This window comes from Cyanistes caeruleus, chromosome 1, assembly GCF_971803275.1.
Source record: "Cyanistes caeruleus chromosome 1, bCyaCae1.hap1.1, whole genome shotgun sequence".
NCBI classification, from domain to species: domain Eukaryota; kingdom Metazoa; phylum Chordata; class Aves; order Passeriformes; family Paridae; genus Cyanistes; species Cyanistes caeruleus.
The window spans coordinates 67,161,129-67,184,023 of NC_141701.1; the positions used below are offsets into that span (position 1 = coordinate 67,161,129).

Here is a 22,895-nt window from a genome sequence, read left to right on the forward strand (position 1 = left end):
AGGAACATGGAGATGGCTAATTCTACAGCATGTGCTGAGGAAAGCAGATTTGCTGTGGTTAAGCTTCAGATTTGCTTTATTAAGTCATATGTCTGTAAATTAGATCATGTTTTTGTTAAACTACTGCTGATAATTTTTGTGTATTTTCAAAGAATTGGTGTGTAGCTGTCCCCTCCCAGTCCATGCTGAAGATCACTTGCTTTTCTTTGCACTGAAACAGCAGAGTGCTCAGGCAGGTGCAGAGCAGTTAATTCAGTGTGTTGCCAAAGTACCTGCACAGTTTACAGCTCTTGCTGCTCTGTCTTTAATGCCAACTTGACGCAACCTTTGTATTCTGGTCAAAGAAGGTTTTCAGGTATTGTAGGAAGAGAACAGAAACTCTGGAAAGGCTGGGACAAATAGTCTGAAAACTAAAGCTCAGATTCTAACTTAAATGGCAATTTGTCTTGCAGAGTGAATATGCCTCATGTTAGTTAATTCAGAGTCCTGCTGCATGTCTAGAATGTGGAGTTCAGTGTAGATGAATAATAAATGAAAGAATGTTAAATTCAGAAGTTAATTTTAACAGCATCACATGCATTAGTGACAGCAGAAAAAAATGCATGTGAGTTTATATTCTGCAAAGCTGTGACAGTTATTTTATGTGAATCCTCAGCAGTTGTAAATGTTTAACTTAGATGGTGCTCTTGCATACTATATTCCCTGATTTTGATGTTCTGGGCCTGAGTTAAAAGGAGTTTGACATGTATTTTTTCCTAACTAAAGCTCTGATAGATGTGTGATGTACATACATGCATGATAGCTTTAAATTAACTAGTCTGCATATGGCTAACAATTTAGCTATGAGATTATAAGAGTACTTTACATGTCTGAATACATGAACTTGTGGATTGCTTTTGTGAAATTTGGTAGGATTGTTCCTGTGCTCTCTGCCTAACCTGGTTTATCAAATTGCACATTCAAGAATCTGGTTAAATGTCTAAGATTGAAGGATAATAACATTATGTAGCCTAAATTTTGTAAGGAGACATCTCTTCTTGTCTGTAGCCTCTCCATTACCTCAGCCCCAACGTCTGGTTGATATTCCTAGAACTTTGCCTGTTGTTTCTTAATGCAAGGAAGACTAAAGGAGAGAGCTTTTCTATTGCAATTGCATCCTTAGTTAGTCCTTCATCACGAATCATTCTTGGTCATTTGTATAACAGCCACTTTCTAAAAATTATTTATTAGCTATATAGAGATTATGAAAACACTACGGAAAAGCCTTTTTGAGCAGACTTCTACAAGCAAAGACCACTTTGTGGATGGGTCTATGGCAGCTGTGTTATGAGTACCTCTCCAAGGCACTGCTTGGCTCTGGAAAGTGGTTGGTTCAGTGACGTTTCATGAAATGTAGAATTTAAAGACAAAGAGGAAGTTAAAGGCAGGGGAAGGATTGTCTTCCAGGTTGGGAGCTACTATTTACCCTGTTCTTATAACTCTGTGAGCAGTCCTAGAGCCTTTTGGCTGCAGCAGAAACATCGCTATTACCCTCAAACCAGACTTAGTATGTGGATGGGATTTGCAAATTGATTGTTCACTGCTTTTTAAGAAGTTGCCTCTTTGCTGTAATTTAGACCTCCTGCTTTTAAGAAAAACTGAAGATAAATACATCTTTATTTATGCTAACCAGCTGCACTTGAAACAATCAAATGTATCTTATGACTTGTATTTTGTACCAATTACTGTTGAAAGAATGATGACATACAAAATATGTGGATTTCTCCAAACATGATAGATGTTTACTTTTTTCTGATATTGAGAATCCATGGCCCTGTATATCATCATTTTATCAGTAATATAAATGGAACACATTTGTACCCAAGATGGTTCTCTTGTAAGAGAGAAAGTTTGCATATTCAACAGACACGTAGGACTTCTCTATCAAGTTCATAACATCTCTGTGGAAGTTGGAAATAAAAAATTATAAGTGGTGACATATAAATCTCAGATCATTGCTATTTTTTTTTCTACTATTATAAAAAGTTAGGACAGAGTGATCACATGACAATTTAAAACATTAAAAGAAAATTGTCTCATTTGTATACTGAAGCAGTATACTTTGCTTGCAGATTGTCTATGTGGAGCAAAGTTTGAGTTCAGCAGTACAAGGGACAGGAAGTCTGTGATGTCGCTGAACAAAACTTATAAAAAGGCCTCAAGAGATACTAATGAACAAAGCAGTGAATACCAGAGACTACTAAAAAGGGATCTTGGTGACAGCCTCTGTGGACCATGAATGATAATATCAAAAGCTTCTGTCTAGACTTTTTTCCTTTTTATTCTGTGCTGTCAATGTTTTTCAAGAGTGTGACTGTCAAATTTTCCATTATTGCTTGTAATGAGAGGGTTTCAGATCACATTCAAACATTATTCTATTTACTAACTGAGCAACCAAGTTACTCACTTCTTTGGCTTGATAGATTGTTAGTATGTATTCTATTTAATGATGTTTGGAAGATATAGGCAGTTGTAACACTGAGTTCTTACTCTCATTATTCGATGGAACAGGTCACTTGTGTGGAACAGAGACTTGATGTATTGTAAGGACTTAGAGCACAGTTGCCTGTTCCAAACAGTTTTAAAGGCCACAGAAAGACTTTTCCATGAGATAAGCACAGAAGGGAGAAATAGGATGGCATCAACTCCAGGCCTGGCAGAAGCAAGATCTAGTTAGCACATTCTGGGTAATGCATCCAAACCAAAATTCCCACTATGACACACTGTAAAAAAGCAGCTGTCTGTAGTCATATCAACACTCCAAAGAAAGATCACACCAAGTTAGGAGGCAGATGGCATCTGCAACCACAGAATACTCTGTCTCTGCCCTGACCCTCTCCTGAAAATATGTGTCTGTGGGTATCTGGGACTTGGACTGTAGGTTAAGTTACTGTGACGGAATCCTGAGATAAAACACTTGAACAATAATACCACCTTTATCTTATGTTAGACCTAGAAGAGGCGAACAAACCTGGGGAACAAGAACGTATCACTTATAATGGACATAAAGAATACTGAATTTATGGGCCACAAGGAAAGTCAGCTCAGCAGCTGCACAGAAATCAGCTCATACTTGGTAAAAGGTAATTTCAGCAGGGAAAGGCTGTGACCACCAACTCATGGCCCACTGACACAAGAAAACCACTGACTAAAAAGAAGAGAAATACTGAGCATATGGACTAATTAGCATGAGAAACAAGGAAATAATTTAGCCAACAGAATAAGAGAACTGTGTAGTCAATGAGCAATCACACAGAATCACTAGGTTGGAAGAAACCTTTAAGATCATTGATTCCAACCCAGCCCCTACATCTCAACTAAATCATGACACCAAAGAGCACATCTAGTCTTTTTTCTAACGTATCCGGGGATGGTGACTCTACCACCACCCTGGGCAGACCATTTTTTGTGGTTTTAAAGCATTAGCTAAAAAATCACTTGAAAACTCACTCATTTCTTGCTGTGAGATAGGGATTAGAACAAGAGCAAAACAGGCTTACAACTTAAAAGGAATAAAGAAAGTTTATTAACAAAACTACAAGAATAAGAAACCAGAATAAAACTTCCAGAAACCCTTTTTCCCCACCACCCAACCATTCCCTTGTTTAATTGACAACACAGAGACAAAAAGCCTGGTGGTTAAAACACTCCCAACTTTTCTATAGTCTTTTCATCAGTCTTTGTAGAGAAAAAAGAAGTTCTCCTTTGTCAATCTATGGAGTTTTTCACAAGAAAACCATTTTCTCGTGGTTTTCTATTTCTCTGATGCCAGCCACCTGGAAAACTCTGCCATCAGTTCTCTCCTCCCATTTCACACCACTCTGAGGTGTGTTCATGGGTCATAGGTCAAGTGGTGTAATTTTAAGGATGAGTTATTCAAAGGCAAAGGTTTTCTTCATCTGTCTCTGTGATCATCTCTGGAAACAGAAGTTTTCTCTTTGTCTCTTAAGGGCCACACATCTTCAACAACTCACTTCTTTTCTGTTCCAGCATCTCATAGGATCACAACTACTTCACCATTTGCTCAGCTTTATCAATGAATTACTTTTGCTCAGATCCACTCTTTGAAATACTCCATTCCCTCAAAATACACTTTCATAAATTAAAAGACTTTTTTTCAGAACATTATTGTCCATCTCCATAGCTTTAACAAAAGAGTATTTCAGCTTATTAAAGCATCTCCTTATTTCTCTCCCCATCTGAACCTTAACTCCTTTCTTCACTGTCTTTGATAGTTTATGTTGTCTCTTTACCTGTTGATCTCTCTCTTCCCCTCTCTCTGGAAAAAGGATTGATCTGCAAGTCTCATCTGGGAGGTGAAAGGGTTAAAATCTGGCTCAAGCTGCAGCAGGTATTCACGGTGCTGGGTATCAGCTCAGTGGTGGCGGGGACCCCCTGGGAAAAGTTTTAGCCACCCTGGAGGATTCCTGGGAAGCTGCAGCAGAGCCCAGCCCGGCCTGGGGCTGAGGGAAGCCCTGCAGGCCCCATCTCCTGCCCAGGAGCTGCAGCAGGCCCAGCCCAGCCCCTGCCTGGGCTGCGTGGCCTGGGGAGAGGAGCCAGCTGGAGCTCTGTTGCCTTTCAAAACCGGAAACCAAAGAGAGAGAAAAACTCCCAGGCTTAGGTTTTAAAGGGTGGTGTTCACAGGTTGATCTCACTTTTCAATGGTCAAAACTACTGTGAATTCTCAGAAACAGCCAGTTATTGGCCAGGAGAAAAACTCTCATCAGTCTCCAGCAGCCTTAACTTCCTTAGATGTTTCCCATTTTTTTCCTACATGCCACTCTATCACACCATTCCAGTACTTTATCCCCCTTTCTGTAAAAAACTTTTTCCTAATGCCCAACCTATATTTCCCTTTCTGAAGCTCAAGACTGTGTCCTCTCGTTCTGTCAGTTGTTGCCTGGAGAAAGAGACCAACCCCACCTGCCCACAGCCATCTTTCAGGAAGTTGTGGAATAAGGTCACCTCTGAGTCTCCTTTTCTCCAGGCTAAACAACCCCAGCTCCTTCAGCTGTTCCTCACAGGGCTTGTGTTCCAAATCCCCCACCAGCCTTGTTGCCTTCCTCCAGACATGCTCAAGTGTGATCTCTGTTTAGAAGCATGCCCACATTTCCTGGACTCCTTTGTATTTAAGGGCTGCTTCCCAAGGAACTCTCTGAATAAGTCTCCTAAATAGGCCAAATTCTGCCCTCTGAAAGTCCAGTGTAGAAGTCTTATTGATGTTCCTCCTGATTTCATCAAGTATTGAGAACTCTATAATTTCATGGTCACTATGCCTAAGAGGCCTCCAGCCACCACATCTCCTACCAGCCCATCTTTATTTGCAAACAATAGATCTAACATGGTCCCTCCCCTGGTGGGCTCACTCACCAGCTGTGATAAAACATTGTCCTCCACACACTCTAAAAAACTTCCTGGATTGCCTCTTTTCTGTTGTATTAAGTTCCCAGCAGATGTCTGGTACGTTAAAATCACCTACAAGAGCAAAGGCTGGTGATCCTGGAACATTCTCCAGTTGCTTATGGAATAAGTTGTCCACCTCTTCTTCCTGGTTGGGTGGATGATAGCAGACTCCCACTAGGATAGGCCTTCTTGGCCTTCCCCTTAATTCTTACCCATTGACATTCAACTTCATCATCACTAGTTTCAATACCCATGGCATCAAAAGCCTCCCAAATATAAAGTACCACCCCTCCACCTCTTCTCCCTTTCCTGCCTCTCCTGAAGAGCTTGTAGCCATCCAGTACAGCGTTCCAGCCATGTGAGTCATCCCACCACATTTCTGTGATGGCGACTGCATCATAGCTTTGCTGTCGTACCATGGCCTCCAGCTCTTCTTGTTTATTACCCATGCTGTGTGCATTGGTGCACAAGCACCTCAGCTGGGCTACTGATTTCACCTCTAACTCAAGCTTTCCACCCTTGGGCCTGCTTCCAGACAGCCCAGATGCATACCCTTTTCATAATTCCTTAGTTTGCAAAAATATATAAACAGGCAAATTTGGAGCAATCTCAGGACCCCACCACCACTGAGAAGCCCATGGTGAAAAAGGACAAGTGGATCTCTGCCCTCTGTCTCTCACACACACGCGCACACACACAATGTTAAATAAATATGTGCTATGGAATTTGGTATATGGTCTTATTTGCATCTTAATTTGGGCAGAGGCATATCTTACTAATTAGATCATAACAGGCACTGAAAGAAAGCATAATCATTTTGGAGACTAAAACTATGGATTATGTATCTGGGATTGCAGTGTTGTCCTTTGGACTCAGATTAAACATGTATTTCTAAAGATGAGTTGGACAAGCCTACCTATTTAATAACTTGGATTTATTATTTTCCCAAATATGATGGTGAGAAAAAAATAGGAATGAAAAAAAGATAAATTTGCAGTTACAATCCCCATCAAGCATGAAGTAGGTATATTGGATGGTATGTTATTATTCAATTATTAAAAAAATACAATATGGCATCTTGTTTTGAGAGAGACACATCACTGGTCTGCAAAGTGAAGCATGTGCACCCCAGGGTGTGTGCAAGATGAGGTCTGGGAGGAAATACTGGAGCCTCCATTTATGTATACCTTCTAGATAAAAATACAAACAAAAATAAGTTTACTAATACTTAATATACAGTTTGACACTGGTGTTCTCACTTGGTCAATGTGTCAGGTGACCACAGTATGTCACAAGGTCTACTCAGAGAAGAGTGGATGCTCCAAAATGTAGAGAGGTTGGCAATGGCACCTTCAGTTGTTCATTGCCTTGAAATATTTTGTGATGTGTTGCAGTTTACACGTGTCTGATTAAGTGGATTTAACATTATATTATCTACTTTTAGCTAAGCTAACCCTCAAAAAATAGACAAGTATCTTAAAAATATCCCTGCAAAGAAACTTATTGATCAAATGTAAGACTAATAATGTGAGAACAAGTGAACAAGAACGAAATGGCAGAGCTGACACTTCTCCTAGTTATATTAGAAGCTGTCAGCTGCATTATGAGGTGAAAGCAATGATGTCCTTACCAGATCTGACCAGAACTTGGAAAAGAAAAATTAAATTATTGTTACAGAAATAAACTCAACTTTGAACCAGACTTTTGAGTTGCTGCATCACAATGTGTTGAACCGAACTGACAAAAGCAATGGACCATATTTGATCACATACCTCTCCCTAAAAAAATTGAAAAAATTAGTTTTATTTTTTAACAGGATTTTTTATCCAGTTAATAAGTAAAATTATAATTAAAATATTGATTATTTAATCCTTACTTTAATTTATATTTTTTGTTTGTTTTAAAATGTGCATAATGTATTAAAAGAGTAGTACATGTACTTAATTTTTAAAGAAAGAACTATGCATGAATTGGGAGTGCATGCTCAAATTTATTTTCCAATAGGCATATATAAGAAAAAGAATTGTAAACTGCTGAACTAGAGAATAGACACTTAAAGACTAAATAGAGATTAGATCATTTGCCTTCACTCATTTCGTGTCCTACAACACTCTAGACTGTTGCTGTTGTGGGGGAATGGAAATTTTCCTGTAGTTTACCTCAGTTTGCTTCACATGGGATGTCTTTGAGGTGAATCAGTTGTGTCATGTGCAGAATGCTGTCCTGTGATGCTGCTGTTACTCTGAGACACGTGTTGTGCAGTGCCTGAGTAATGAATTCAGCTAAAGAGTCTTCTTATTAACTGCTGGTATTTTGTTGAGTTCATTAGCATCCTTTTTTAAGTTTTAGCTTTTTAAAGTGAGTGGCTTTGACTGGAGTGATTAGTACTAACCTTGGTGCCGGTGGGAAGGTTAAAAGGACATAAAATGTTTTGGAACACAAACTTTGTCATGGTCCTCATTATGTGAAATACTGCTATATAAGTCGGCCAAGGACACCTTGATTAGTCTGTAACATCCTTTGATTAACATTTTCTTTTTTCCCCAATGACAGGTATTTATTAATACAAGCTATATAATGAAGATTTATTTATTCTATAGAACTATATACATGTTCTTGATTATACAGTAATTTTTAAATTAATAGTAAAAGACTAATGAACTGAGAAAAGATCTGTGGAGGTGCAAAATTTTGCCAACTCTGACTGCATAACATGGTGCTTTTTATGTTGGTTTGACATGAAGGAATGTATAATCACTTATTTAATATTGAATATTGGACATTACTCTGTGGCACCTTATGTTGCACAGGAATTGCACAGGGAAATGCAATCAATGCCATTTCATGTTCATTTCAGCTAATGTCACTATTTTTATAGTCTCATTTCAGTCTTTTCTTTCACTTCAAGTGTCTAGTACTATTTTTTACTAATTCTAGAATTTAAACTATATGTGTGCAAGTTAGGGCCTGAGATAAGATTTCCTTTATGCAATTATAATTTCTGGACAATGAAATGCCTTTGCCATGAATACGACAAGAGAAGAAGATACTGTATTAAGTGTTGTTGTTTTTTTTTTCTTAAATGCTTTTTCTAGTAGTTTTTAGTCATACTTGGCATATTCCATTCACAGGAAGAGGTAACTTGGGCATAACTCAAACCCATAGACAACCAATTAATTACTTGGAGTTTCATCTTTCTGTAGCCTTCCTGTGCAATTTCCATCTGAGTCACTGTAAAGGCAGTCCCTTTTCACTGGGTTAGTTATAAACCCAGGATATCTTTCCCTATATCCCCTTTATCTGTACCTGTGCACCATTTTTCTATGCTCTGACAATTACTTTGCCCTGCAAAACAAATTGTAAGGGTCAAATAGACCAAGCCTCTCCTCTGTATCCAGCACCTCCCTGCACCAATGAAAAATATTATGCTGGTGCTAAGCACCAAAGAGGATTATTAGAATGGGTTATTTCTACCGTGCAGGTGACCTGTCTAGAGCTATTCTCCTATGACAGAGGGTGGGAGGTGTGTGTGTCTAGAAAATGTTGCATTTCTGGACTTGCTCAGCTTGTCCTAAAAAGCATTAATGTATTCTTTTCAGAAAGCAGGAGATCAGAGGACTAATTGTTAGTGCAGTTTGCTTGCACATTGTGCTAGTAACTGGTGGGTCACCACTGATTCTGTTGTCTAGAAAATGTCTAGAAAACTGCTAAAATATTCACAAAGGTCTACTGGGGAGAGAGGAAGGAGGACAGGAATGAATCTTAGAAGATATAGTTCAACAAAAACATGGAAGGTTATTTACTTGCCACTGCATATTAGGAAATTTTTCTACCTTCTTGTTTTAAAAGCTACAGCTTCCAGGTTTTTAAAAACAGTTGTGTAATTTTCAAAGTTCTAGTGAAGTTTAATTTTTTTCCCCCTGTTGTTTATGGAAGACATTGGATCCATTCATTATTTTGAGACTCATTTGGACTTATAATGACTAGTTTTATTAAGAAGGATTGACTCTGCTTACATGTGAGGTAACTTTCCAACAAGCTTTTTACACTTATATGTTTTCTTCTATTTTGCTTCAGTTCCAGAATCCTCTCTACTTTAAATTATATTTCAGTTCTGAGATGGGTTTTTCCTACTTTATTTGTGTTAAATATTTATATCAAATAAAGAGAAATAGTGGAAGAAATAGAGTTGGGATGAAGTTATTGTTATTAAATAGTACCCTGGAGATGAAATGAATAAGTCAGGTGTTTAATATGAAAGAGTGATCAGTTTAATTTCTGCATCCTTCACATCTCTGTGTAATAATGTAATTTATCAGTAGTTAGTACAAAATGTCACTGGTGACAATGTTATAAACAGATTTTAATTTACAGATAAATGTTACAACACTGAATATTGAGGAAGGAAATTGAGCTCCTTTTTCCATCTGCTTCTATGAATTCCCACACATATGTTAGGAGTGCAGCAGCATGGACATAAATGATGAATCAAATCTGTTTATTATTTAAGTAACATGTAGTGCTCATCTTTTAAGAGAGTGCATCTGGTTCTGCTTTTCAGCTTAATATTCAGTTTTTAAAGGCATTGTGACTTAACTTTGGAGTTCAAAGTAAAACAAATCTAGTGTCTGTCCTGCATTTTTTCTTGATCTTGTGAGCCCTTATTTTTGTTCAGAATAAAGCACCTTCACTCCTTCACAAGTCCTTGCATTTCTCTCAGATTTAATTTCTCCCATTCTCTCTCATGTTCTATAGTAGCTGTGTTTTGGTCTTTTTTAAAATTTTTCAAGTTCAAGCAGTAGAATAAGTGCAGATTATCTTTCTTTCCTTAGGCTCTACTTTGCTGTTGCAATTCTTGAACTGAAATAACATGAACGCTTAAATGAGAGTAGAGTAGTTACCTTGTGAAAGGAATAAAATCTGGTTTTGGTCTCATGAAACATGGCCTTGACAGCAATGGTAAAATAGCATAAAAATGGTCAGGAAACCATCTTGACACAGATTTGGGGTTTTGGTTTTAGTAAGTCCCATGTTCCACTGCATTCCCACCTTGTCTAGTCAAACAGGAGGAGGTTCTGCCTCAAGATTAATATTCCAAGGTTGCATTGGTTTCTGTTCCCTGAAACTCTCCTCAGCAGCCAGGATTCCATGGTGCTTCTCAATAAGGTCCTTGATTAATATTTTTCTGAAGAACTAGTAAAATATTACATATAAATAAAAAATGCCTGAATCTAACAAAAAAACCTGTTTTTGTAGGTAGCTGTGGAGAGCTCCACGTATCAAGATTTTTAATTGACCTTGCTTAGATGTGAAGAAAAAAACTTCCTGAAAACTACATGCCAAATTTCTGCCTCTAGGACATTCCTCCTGCTCTGGTGACAGTTTAAGGATTGTTATAATGGAGCAGCTGTAAGCAATGTCTTTCCCATAGTTCTTTACTTTTTCCTTGGTGTACAGGAAAAAAAGTCTCCATTTTTGCATTTTTAAGTTGTTTTTTTTTAATGTTTTAACATGTCTAAGTGTTGACTTTGAGTAATCTAGACCAAGTCTTTTGAAAATGGCCTTGCAGAGTGGTGAGAGTGTATTTCTGGACTGCCATGGTTCATAAATTTTATGTGGCTGATAAATTACACAGTAGATAACCACCTCATGTTTTGTATTTCCTGCTGTGGATAGAGAAACTTCCTGACCTCTCTGTGATAGAGAGGAACAAATAATTTATTGGTTTTCTCACTTCTGAGTTTTGTAGGCAAAGGACCAAAAATACTCCTAAGTCTATGTTATTCAACCATCTGGGAAATGATGTTGTTCTACCACAGAAAAAAGAAATGCTGTTTAATTTTAATGCAGTTCAGCAAACTTGAAAGTCAGGTTTTCACGTATAAATGTCATTATAGGAAGCATCTCTCCTGTAGTGCAAGCTAGCTTCTAACATCTAAGTTTTATGCCTTGGAAGTATCTTCATCCTTCATGCCTTCCAAAGGATCTTATCCTAATTTAAATTATGGGATACTGTAGATTTACTAATCTTGGCCACAGCCAAGAATATCTGGCAGCAGGATATTCTTGGGACAGCTGAGTGAGTGTGCCTGAGGTGCTGCCCCTGCATCCATTGCTCCCATGCTCCCTGTGCTGCTATCTCACAGGACACTGCTCAGGCTCAGGGGCTGTCTCCAGCTCCTCTTCCCACATCCTATGGGACAGCTGTTTGTGAAGCTGGCTTCCTCTCCTGCTGCCCCCGTGCCCTCTGCATCTTCCTGCTGAAACTGCTCTTTGCCTCCATGGTCATCCAACAACCTCAGAACACCTGACTTCTGCTTTAGTCTTCCCACTTCTCCAAGGCTGAGAAACTTGCAGGTTATCGAAATTCTAAACACAAGTGTTGGAGTAGACTTGGTGGGAATGAGTTTTAAAAGATGTTTTGGAAGTAACCTGAATAATGATAAAGACATCTTCAAAGTTGTTAAATTTCTTTGTGGTGAGTGCTTGCATTTGGTTTCAGGTATCTGAACAGATGCACAGAAATGAGCTTTGAAATGAGCTGATTGATTTTTTCTGTATTTTGAAATGGATATGCAAACAAGCTAGTTCTCTTAAGCTGTTTGAGGTAACAGTGAAGATAGAATAGAAAAAAAAGTAGAACATAATGCTAGTTGTTCATTTTAACTTTTAATATATGTGAAAAGCATTGTTTCCTAAGCAGTAATTTTCTTTAAAATGATATATTTTTACAGTCTGAGTTACACGGAGTAGGTCTATAGTTTATATCTCTATCTGTTTATATATATTGCCTCAAGAACAAGTAGTTCAAGTATAGTTTGGAGCCTCATAGCAATGACAGGAATGATATACCCCACAAAAGTGTTTTTAGGCTTAGCAGAAACAGCAGAGAGCTCGGAACGGAAGGTATTGCCAGCAGCCCTGCTTGACTGGGTGGTGAGGAATGATGGACAGATTTACCACAGGTGAGTTCATAAAGGTCTCTATGATTCTGACAGTAGTGCAAATATATTGCTTGTAGGTGCTGTATTTCAGAGGCGTAGAGTCAAAGAAGGGCTATGTTCCCAGAAGGGATTAGAGAGCCATAATGTTATATGTCCAGAGTGACTGTCATTTGCAAACAAGCTAGGGATGTGTCTTACTAATGGACTGAGACTGAGCAAAACACTGCTGCAGACATGTGAACCGCAGCTGATCATGTTATCAGTTTCAGTGATCATCAGAGCTGAAGGGAAAACAGAAACCGCCAGGTGTATGTTTGGATATGCAAGTTTAATTTCATTAATTTGAGATGAAGTGAGCAGGAACTTTTTGGGGGACTATCTTAGGGAAAAACCTTTCTCAGGCACTTGTTTATTGGGTTACTTAAGAATATATACTGTACTCTTAAAGCAGTAGTAAACAGTGTTTTTAAAACTCTGAATTACATTGCCACTATTTATTTTAAAAATCTAATTTTACTGGTTAGTATCTTTACTATCCAAGAGCTGATGCTGATGTGTAGAAGTCTAATTATTAGCCGTTACAAAGGTATGAGTTATTTGAACCAGCTAATTACAGAGAAATAAGATTTTTCCATGGCAAGAGCCCTAAAAAAATAACACCACAGGAGCATATGTACTCAGTCAAGCCAAGTCATTGTGCATTCTTACCCTATCTCTGATAAATGGCTGTGAGGTATAAACAAGCTAAGAATAAAAGAGCACGGCAGTAGTCTACAATATATATTCCTAATTCTTGTCCAATTTTACTAGTCATTTCCAAGGAATTTCAGAGCCACCTGTAATTTCTCCACAATTAGGTCACCCTTAATGGATTGATTTTTGTGATTCTGTGCACTCTCTTCTTGAACTCGTGTAAATTTTTAATATAATTATATTTTTGTCAAGGAATTCTACAATCTGTCTCAAATTTAAGAAGCAGCTGACTGATGCTGTGAAGATGGATGTCCATTTTACTAATTTTTTTTCACATTACTAAAAGTGTCCATTTTGTTGAAAACATGAAAACCACAAAAGTTCAATGGAAAAACATTTGTCTTCTGCATGGTGTTGACATAGATTTTTTGTCCAATTTTGTGCCTACATGACACACTTAAGCATCTTGGTTTAAAATTCTGGCTTAAGTAGTGTGGAAAACAAGTGAGAGAGTGGAAATAAAACACACATGGGATATATTGATTAATCCTGCTGAAATGCAGGGTATGTCAGCCTGTGCAAAACAGTGTGATGGCTCTGACTGTCAGGAATCACACCTTTGAATTGGTGTGTTGTGACTTGTGAGCCAGAAGCTTTGAGGAGTTTCTTGCAGGAGCTGTGACTGTAAATTGGTGTCATGGACGGGAGGCTGAAAGGGATTGAACAGCCCCTTAGGATGTTTATATCTGGGATGAGCTCAGCTTTCTCCATCCCTGAATGGGGGACAGGATGGGTCTGGAATGTGCAGGAATAGGACATGCTAAGACTTTAACCCTTTCCCTTTGTGGACAATACTTGCCTCATCCTTGTCTTCCTAAGTGAAGTGTGTCTAAAGTGTTGTGCTGATACAGCCTGAAAGAATAAAAAGGTTTATGACCCTTTATGAAAATGTTTAGAAAAAATGCAGAATGAGAGAGACAAATTTCTACAAAATCTGTTTGCCACTTTATAAAAACATTCATAAATTTTGGTTGACTTTTTTACAAAAACATTCACAAAATTTGGTTGTCTCCTTACAGAAATGTTCCAAGCAAAATGAAAGGGTGAAATTGGAAACCCTGCTGCACACAGAAAGGGGCCTTGTCCAACTGCTGCACTTTGTGCCCTACGTGGCTGCACACTGGGAGAAATTACTGAGGGAGATGTTGTATGCTGGGGTAGGAATGAGATGTTTGCTTTGGGAACATTTATTTAGTTATTGCATATTGAATTATTTTAAGGATTGAAATGATGAAGACTCTGCTATGGGAAAGCTGGGACTAAGCCAGTGAGGAAACCTGGTCTGATTATGTGAGTGTGGAGTGTATTAACTGCAAAGGGGCCTTGGTTCCAGCTCAGGTGGTGTGCTTGTGGCAGCCAGAGTGGCTCCTGGATGGATGGGAAAGGAAGTATCCTTAACAACTGTACAATAAAACATACAAGTTCCCTGATATGTGATCTGGTGTCTCTGTACAACCTGAATGTCACTTGACCCCTCGATGGGTTGTGACACTGCTCCCTGCTTTGCAGAAATAGCCTATTTTGTTGTTCATGGTTTTCCCTAACAGAGGTGATTCATGTCACCAACTTAAGGCAGATCTGGAGTGATTTTTGAGACTGAAGGGCGGGTGTGAACATATATCTTAAAAGTACTTCTTGTGGCATTACATAACCTGCATTTGTTCCGGTGCTCAGAGATCTGCAGAAGTGTGAGGGACAAACAAGAATCTATCTTCTGTATTTGTGCGGAAGTAAATTCAAGTAAGTCTCCTAGGTTTTTATCACCCTCACCCCATATTTTTAAATGAGGAAAAATATCTCTGCTGTCAAGTTAATAGTGATGAGAATTCCTCTGCTTTGGATTTCTTTGCTCTGTGCAGCAACAGTAGCATATCACACCACTGAAATCACAGCTGAAGCTGTGTATAGTGCAGGCAGTTGTGCTTGACAGAAGTCTAAACTAACTAGGAAAACATGCCTCTTCTGTTGTCCTGTTACGAGGAGAGCATTCACCTTGATTTTTTAGTAGTCTCTCTAGTTTGGTGAAACATTTGGTATTTTATTGTGTTTATAAAATCATAATTTAAAGCTGAAATGTCCTGGAATTTATTTTTTTTCCTTGTATGTAATGAATCTTGATTATACCTGAAAATACACACAAATGTAAATGTCTGAAGATTTTCTCTGAAATGGAAGCAGATTGTTAATTAAAAATGAGGAAGTACTACATATCTGATAACATTAAAAAAGCCTTTTTAAACAGTTCTGTGTCATTCAACAAGAGCACTTCTATGAGAGTGTTATTTTAGGAAAAAATGCTTGAAAACATGCTGAAATATGCATTGGAACTGAATACTTAATATTGTGTAGGAATTCGCATTCAATTCTGCAACTCTTTCTGCAGACTTGAAGTAACTTCATGGTGGTTTCTTCTTCCCAGTGAATCTGTTGTGAATGCATGTATGTGGTGTCTTGTATAATATATTAGAAATTCTGATTTTTTTTTATGAGGTCTCTTCATAAAGAGCTAAGGAAGTGCTATCATATTAATGTGAATGCCTTCAGTTGAGTCTAAAAGTGTAGGATGATATGACCCCCCAGAAATTTCCAGGTTGTTTTTTGTACCCTTTCTAAGGTAGCAAATAGTGCAAAAATAATATGATCTCCATTGGTATTTCAGCATGTTTCTCTTTAGGTAACTCAAAGTACAATACAAGACCTGTGATACACTGGTCTAGATGATGTTAAGGTCCTCCCAACTCAAACTGTTATATGTTTCCATGAGATATTTTTATTTGGGAACAAATAACCAAAGCATATTCATTTATGAAACACGAAAACTTTTGTTCTTTTACTTTCTTGGGATGTGTGTGAAATGAGGAAAAATCCTGGTCCCACTCTGGGAGGGACAGTGAGCCAGCCAACAGTACACCTGTCCTTCCCTGGAGGGAAGTCGCCACTCTCCTTAGAGGTGAAACCTTAGCTGGCAGCCTTTGCAGGTGTGGTGAGGCAGAGTCACCTGTCCAGCATCCTCCTCAGTTCATGTTAATTCTGTGTTTCTTATTGGTTGTTTCCTTTTGACCCGCCCTGACCTGCAGGGCATAAAAGGTCAGCTCTCTGTAAGCCCAGCAGCATTTGTACATGATTTCATGGAGGAGAAAACTGAATTAAAAAGCCTTCCAAGGAGATCAGATACGGGGCTCTGCCTCTCTTTTTTCTGCATCACTGAGAGCTGAGCTTCACTCAGCCTTTTTAAAGGCTATAGCTGAAATCACTACAGCCAGCTGACAGGTGTGGAGTCTCGGCATCCCACCACCACCCCAGCTGGCTATACCACTATATTCCTTTACACAAACCCTCTTCTCTCTTGTTAATAGTTTTCAGTTGTTGTCTTAAAAGGTGTTTTACTGATAAATCACTTTCAATGCAATTTGAACCATATATTTTAAACTGAATAATCCTCATGTATATCCTAGTTCATGCTTTTATATCCATTATTTAGAGTATTAAATTGAGGTATGTGTCTTCTCTATGCACAGCTGATAGAAAATTTTTCTTTATGGAGAATCTTTCATACATGAGACTGTTTCAAAGCAGAATAATATTATGCTTCAGCAATGTGTGTTTTCTGCATGGTTACATATTGTTTCTTTTTTGTTGTTCCTTTAGTTTTGTTTTTCTAAACTTTCCTTTCTGTCTTTAAAATTATTTGTGGGAAGATTTCTTGCCATTTCTCCAGGACAGAAAAAGTGTTTTTCCCATGTCCCAAGGTCAATGCTTGGTATTTTTGGTACAATAAGAAGTGGAACAAAGTGTTCCTTCTCTTTTGATTCTTCGAATAACTTTTCCTAAGTTGGAATTGGCTTCTATGGGGCTTTTAGAATTCTCTTCACTTCCAGAAATTTGTTCTTACTGCTGTAAAGGGTCATCAAGAACCAGATGAGCAGATAATTGATGAACTTGTGATCTGCAGTCACTTGAAGAGCTGCACTTGCTATCCCCGTGTTATGATGCTAGAGAGAAAGATCCCTCCCCTTCCTCAATGTAGCTGTCAGATCACACAGTGCATATTCCAGATAATATTCCAGAAAATAACTTTTCTCATTTTAGCTCAAGTAATCTTAGATGCTTAATCCAAATATCCAGGGCAGAAAATGGACATCAATGTTAAAACACAGTCATGTGATACTGTTCAGTAAAATTATTAGCTAGATTGCACTGGATCACAAAAAGTGAACAGCATTGCTTCATGTTTGGATCATAAGTACAAGCCGCACTATGGGTCTTGGTGTTTGTTGTTGCTGACAGAATGGGCACTTGAAGCTGCTCTTGTGAGAGCTCAGGTTTTATTGTATTCTTAAAACGTGAAAAGCATTTATTATTTTAGGAGTGTTGGCCTAGAAAATGTGTTGTTTTCTGTCAAGTCTGTTGCTACTATTTCTCTAATATGAGAGCCTCTCACTTTGTTTTCAAGATAATTCAAAGACCTGCTCAAGTGCAAGACCCTAGGATTCCAGGAGGCACTAAAATCCTCCAACAGGTATTCCTAGCTTTGCTCTGGGGCACTAGCTGGTAACATAAATTACTACTGTGCTTAAGAGTTATAGCCCTTCAAAATGCTGCAGTTGTGAATAATTAACATGCAAGGTAAGTGGAAATTTATTAGAAGTATTTCAGAATTCAGAAGATCTGAACAACAAGGGCTTTGAACAAAGAGCTACTCTAACTGTTCAGTGTAGTTCCTCTGGTGATCAAAGGCATTACTAACCTAATTGAGGCTGGTGCTGAAAACTCTGGTTTCACGGCGCTCTGCATTTCCATGGGTTTTTCTGAGGTGGAATGTTGCTCTGTCTCCTCAGGAGTTTTCTGGATATTGGACAAAATTCTTATGAAAGACCATAATTTTATGAGAAAGGAGACACAGGGTAGTAATTAAACAGTAACCTGATGTTCAGGGTGTGAAGCTGACATGTCTGTATGTGGTAGTATAACAGTGTTAAGGGCAAGATGTTCACCAGCACCTCTTCACCAGAAGAACATTCCTAACCAAATTGCCTTTTCCAACTCAACAGCTTTTCTTAATTCCAAAGCAGATGTAGTGGGCTTATCTGGAACTCTTAGACTTATTTGAGGAATACTGAAGTAGTAACATAGATTGAAACTGTGAATATGACACTTTTAATACGCATTTGAGTAATACATGATCATTGTGAAGCTCTACAGAGAAGTAATAAAGGTGATAGAGGGATCTCTAAGGGGGACATAAGGGAGAACAAGATAAAGATACTTAAGATGGAGAAGATTGAAAATTCAAATCAGGTAAAAACACAGTGAGATAGATACTTTGTTATATAGCACTGCATAGGAAGTGGAAGACTGATCCTGCTAATCTGGAGACAACAAAATTTATTCAGAATTTCTAAATTTTTTATTTAGAAATTCTATTTATTTAGAATAAATAAAGATTTATTTCTTATCATATTTTTTATTTAGTAAAAAATAAAATGCTCTGCGTCATACCAGCTATCCTTGTGGAAACATTGATCTATCTGAATGACATAACATTTTTTAATACTGGAAAGTGGACTAAATTCCCACAACAAAAATATGTTTAGATTGTATAGCTTAGGATTTAAGAACTTCTGTCAAACTTTATTTTTATCTGAAACTAAAGTTAAGAAATATTTCATAACCTTAGGATTCTGACAGCTAAACACTCCTGAGGTCTGCTTACATTGAAAATGCTTAATGTTTTGAGTTTGTATGTCTGTGGTTATGTTGCCTGCAGCACTTTACTATCATCATCTGCTACTGTTGCTGTGAAAAGGTTAAGATCATTCTAAAGTATTTTCACAGGGAAGAAGGTCTTCATAACAGAAGAGTCTTTCAATAAGCTCTGGGAAGTATAACAAGTGTCAGTGTCTCAAACTGAAGCTGGAAAAAAAAATCAGGCAAAACCCAAATAAACAACACTACATATAATGTTTTGGCATCTTTCACACACTCATTGAAATGGATTTCATTTTTTGTGTACTTAGTGGCATGGGCTACTATTTTTGAACTTCTTTTTGCTCTACTGTCTTCTGCTTGCTCTCCACTAAGATGGTATTGACTCATTTCTATACAATCCTGGACCATGCCATTTACATCAAATTTGAAACTAAAATCATATTTTCATTTGCTACTTCTTGTTTTAGGGAGTCTCACTGTTAGTAGTTGTTCCTTTTTTCTAAGCAAGTTAGCAGCCCTATGCTTTGAATTTCTTTAACAAGAATATCTGAATTTAATGAACTTATATCTTGGGAAGAATGCAAGTGAGACTAAAACAACTGAACTGATTCATGAGGTTTACTACAAGTGAGGAGTCTGACTTGATAGTTTAGTAAACTGAGAAACACCTGACCCTACCCCTTTTGAAGATCAAGGTTTTAGGCTCACTTCTTTTTCCCTTTTCTTTTGGTTCTCTCTGACTCTGTTGCTTCATCTTTTTCCCCAGCTGTTACCAGTAACAGCCAGCAAATTGGCCTTGTCTTTAACAGGAGAATGCTTGGGTTTAAAAAATGGGTTGAAGATGTTTCTTGCTACTTGACTCCCTTGAAGACAGCAGTAACGTCTACTTATTTCTGCTAGGAATTTCAAATATGCTGGAAGGACTTTCTGCTTCACTGTGCAGGTGGTTTCTTTAATTAACCATTAACCTGGGTTGCAATGAGCCTTTTCTTCTCATCTCTTCATGCAGTAGGGCATTCAGTTTCTGGAGACTGCTTTGAAGATTTCTTTTCTGCGTGTGGGTTTTTTATTCATTAAATTAAATTAGCAGTCCTTCCTCATTGATTTTTCACACTGACACAAACTCTGGGCTCTACTGCATCTGCAACATTCACTGTGGGTGTGTTGTGTTGGGAAATGGTATAATGCTCTTTTTAATCTTTGCTTTCTTTTTTTTTTTCTATTTTTCCTGTGAGGGGCATGATCCAGTGTTCCAACATAATAAACATAATACCCCCAATTCTCCCACTGTGTTGTACACAGTTTTCTCTTTTCCTGACAAAATTTCACCTGCTATAACCCAAGGGGTATTTAAAAACCTTCCTACAAGCAACTATTACGATATTGTTACAAGTCCTAGTCTTCTACCTACCTATCAACCCCTCTTACAAAAAAAGCCTTTAAAGTCCAGGTATTTTAGTTTGATGATCCAGTAAGCTATGCCAACTTCTAAAATGAATTTTAAAAAGGTCTTTCTACAGAAACTTTTTCAATTGTAGTAGTGCAATGCCTGTGTATCCTACTTTTATCATCACTGTGATGATCTTGTGAAGAGATTGACATGGCAACACAGGCCTGTAGGTTAGAGGGACAAAGACCATGTCTGGAAAGTGGTAATCCAGTTCAGTATCAATGGTTCAATAGTCACAAATGGGATTATGTCTCACTGAATGCCATGGAAGTGATAAAACCTGTAGCATCTTAGGAAACTTTTTCCATTTTCAACAAAATGTCTTTATCTTTGAAGGAGACTTAGAGAGTCTGCTTCAATAAACTGCTCTTAATTTGTGCAGTTTGTGCGTACACAGACGTGCTCATAAATGCTTACTCTCTGAGGAATATTTTGTGGGTTGTACCAGGTAGAAATTAGTGACTAGAGAGATGCATTCATGGGCAAATCTGTTTCAGACATCTTTTTCTTAAGAGCAGTTAGCTATGTACAGGGTAAATCCGCCTTTACCTCTGAAAGAATGAGTGAACTCTGCTGAACTGAGTGGTATCTTTGCCACTTCTCTGAATGTTTTGACAGGAAGATCTATGTTTTGACTAAGCTTGACTGATCTTTCACTCTTGTATGAAAACATTTCTTTCCTTATCTATCTTTTTGATACTTAGTTGTCTCAGACTATTTAAGCAATGTGGCTGCATTGGTTGTGGCTGGCATCAAGTTAATTTTCTTCAGAGCAGTTTATATGATGCTATGTTTTGGATGTGCTTACACAGTCTTCTCTGTTTTTCAAACCATCCCACCAGCAGTGGAGGAGGCTGGGAATGCAGAAGTTGAGAGAGGACACAAACAGGATGGCAGACCTGGCACAAGGGGAAGAAGGAAGAGGGGGAAATTAGGAGGGGGGGCTGACCTTGGTGTTTGTATTCCCAAGTTGCTGTTAAATGTGATGGAGCCCTGCTTTCTGGGGAATGGCCTAACAGCTGCCTGACCTTGGGAAGTGATGAACAAATTATCCGTTTTGCTTTGCTTTTGTACCTTTTAAACTGTCTTCATCTCAACCCACGTGTTCTTGCATTTTTATCTACCTGATTCTCTCTATCATCCACAGTGAGGGAGTTAGCAAGGAATTAGGTGTTTTGCTGCCTGCTGGGGTTGAACTGTGACAGAAGCAAATTCTTTAAATGTGTGTGACTGATTTGCACTGCCAATGCTCTAAATACTGTTTCCCATGGACTTTTGCCCAGCAAAGCCAACCAGGACTCCAGCATGAGCCATGCATTCTTGAGGGTTTTCTGACATGTAAATTCCTTTCAAGAGAGCAGGTGATAAGGTCTAGCACAAGTTGTTTTCTTTTTTTTTTTTAACTTCAGCCTTTATTCTAATGCAGTTGATGTAGTATACCCCAGCAATGCATGAAAATGGAGGAGAATTTTTGGGTGTGGACTTAACAGTGTCTACACTAGAGCATACATGCAATACTGTGCCTGTTTTCTTACTGTCCTTCATATCAGTTTCATAAGCAGAAAGCTGTGTATTTTCTGCTAACATTTTTATGGGAAGTTATATTGGATGACTGTGGGAACTATGCTATGACATTGTATTACCTTCTGAAAGTGGTACTATTACTTACATCTAGGTAGCTTACTTTCTAGTGTGTACACATTCCCTAGTGGCTAGAAAGCTAATGATTTAAAGATCATTTTATGTTTTTAGAAGAGACTTCTGTGGATGCCATCAGGATTATCGTGGTAGCCTTTTTGTCATCTGATCTTTTCTTGGACCTTCATCGAAAGGCCTTAGGCACTAAATCATGTTTCTATCAAAGGAACTGAGTACCTAACCTTACTTGTTTGAGGTCTTGTTTGAAAATGGGTCCTTTTTAATGATTTGAAAAAGGAGGCATGTGAATCTGTAGTTAAAACATACTAGAGAGGGGCCAACTCTGAAATTTGTAGGATGAAGTTAGTTGTAGAATGTAGCTTGTAACTAACCATCTATAAATAGCAGGCTAAACATTAAGTGTTCCAGCTACTGCTGTTGCTAGTTCTGGAAGATGCTTAGTAGGCAGCCTGCAATTTTTTATTAGAAATCACTTAATCTTTGATCTGCTAATCTTTGTGTCTTCAGAATAGCTGCACTGAAAACGTAAAACAGGCATTTTATTAAGACCAGATGATGATTGTTTTTCTTGCCTTTTTCCCCATCTGTACTAAGCCCTGCTTTCAACTTTTGGGAGCCTGAATGTATTTCAGCCGTGTGGGGAAAAAAATCCCACAGAACCCCCATGCTATAATCAGATTTTTGTGTAAGTGTGTGAGCACCTTCTGGTTGGGTTCATTCTAAGGTGCAGAAGTAACTTTTGATGTATTTGATAGTACCTGGGAAGGGAAAGAACGTGACAAATCTCATCCACTGTGAGTATGAAAAATAAGGCGTAAGAATATGGCATACACATATGTGCATGTTCCTCAGATTTGTGGCTGCCACCTGGAAAACTGTAAACCTTGTCATGACATTTGCTTGAGGGATGGATCTGAGGTCTGTAGGAAGATTGCGAT

The 22,895-nt window shown here is 38.2% G+C and overlaps 1 protein-coding gene across 1 annotated transcript in view; it reads right to left on the minus strand.

Annotated features, from left to right (window-relative positions):
* Positions 1-22,895, minus strand: part of LOC111925348 (uncharacterized) — a 43,565-nt gene that overhangs the window by 6,026 nt on the left and 14,644 nt on the right. Inside the window, exon 5 of the mRNA XM_086876897.1 lies at positions 17,887-17,984. Within this exon, the coding sequence (XP_086733023.1) occupies positions 17,887-17,984 (98 nt within the window). The remainder of the gene's footprint in view (positions 1-17,886; positions 17,985-22,895) is intronic.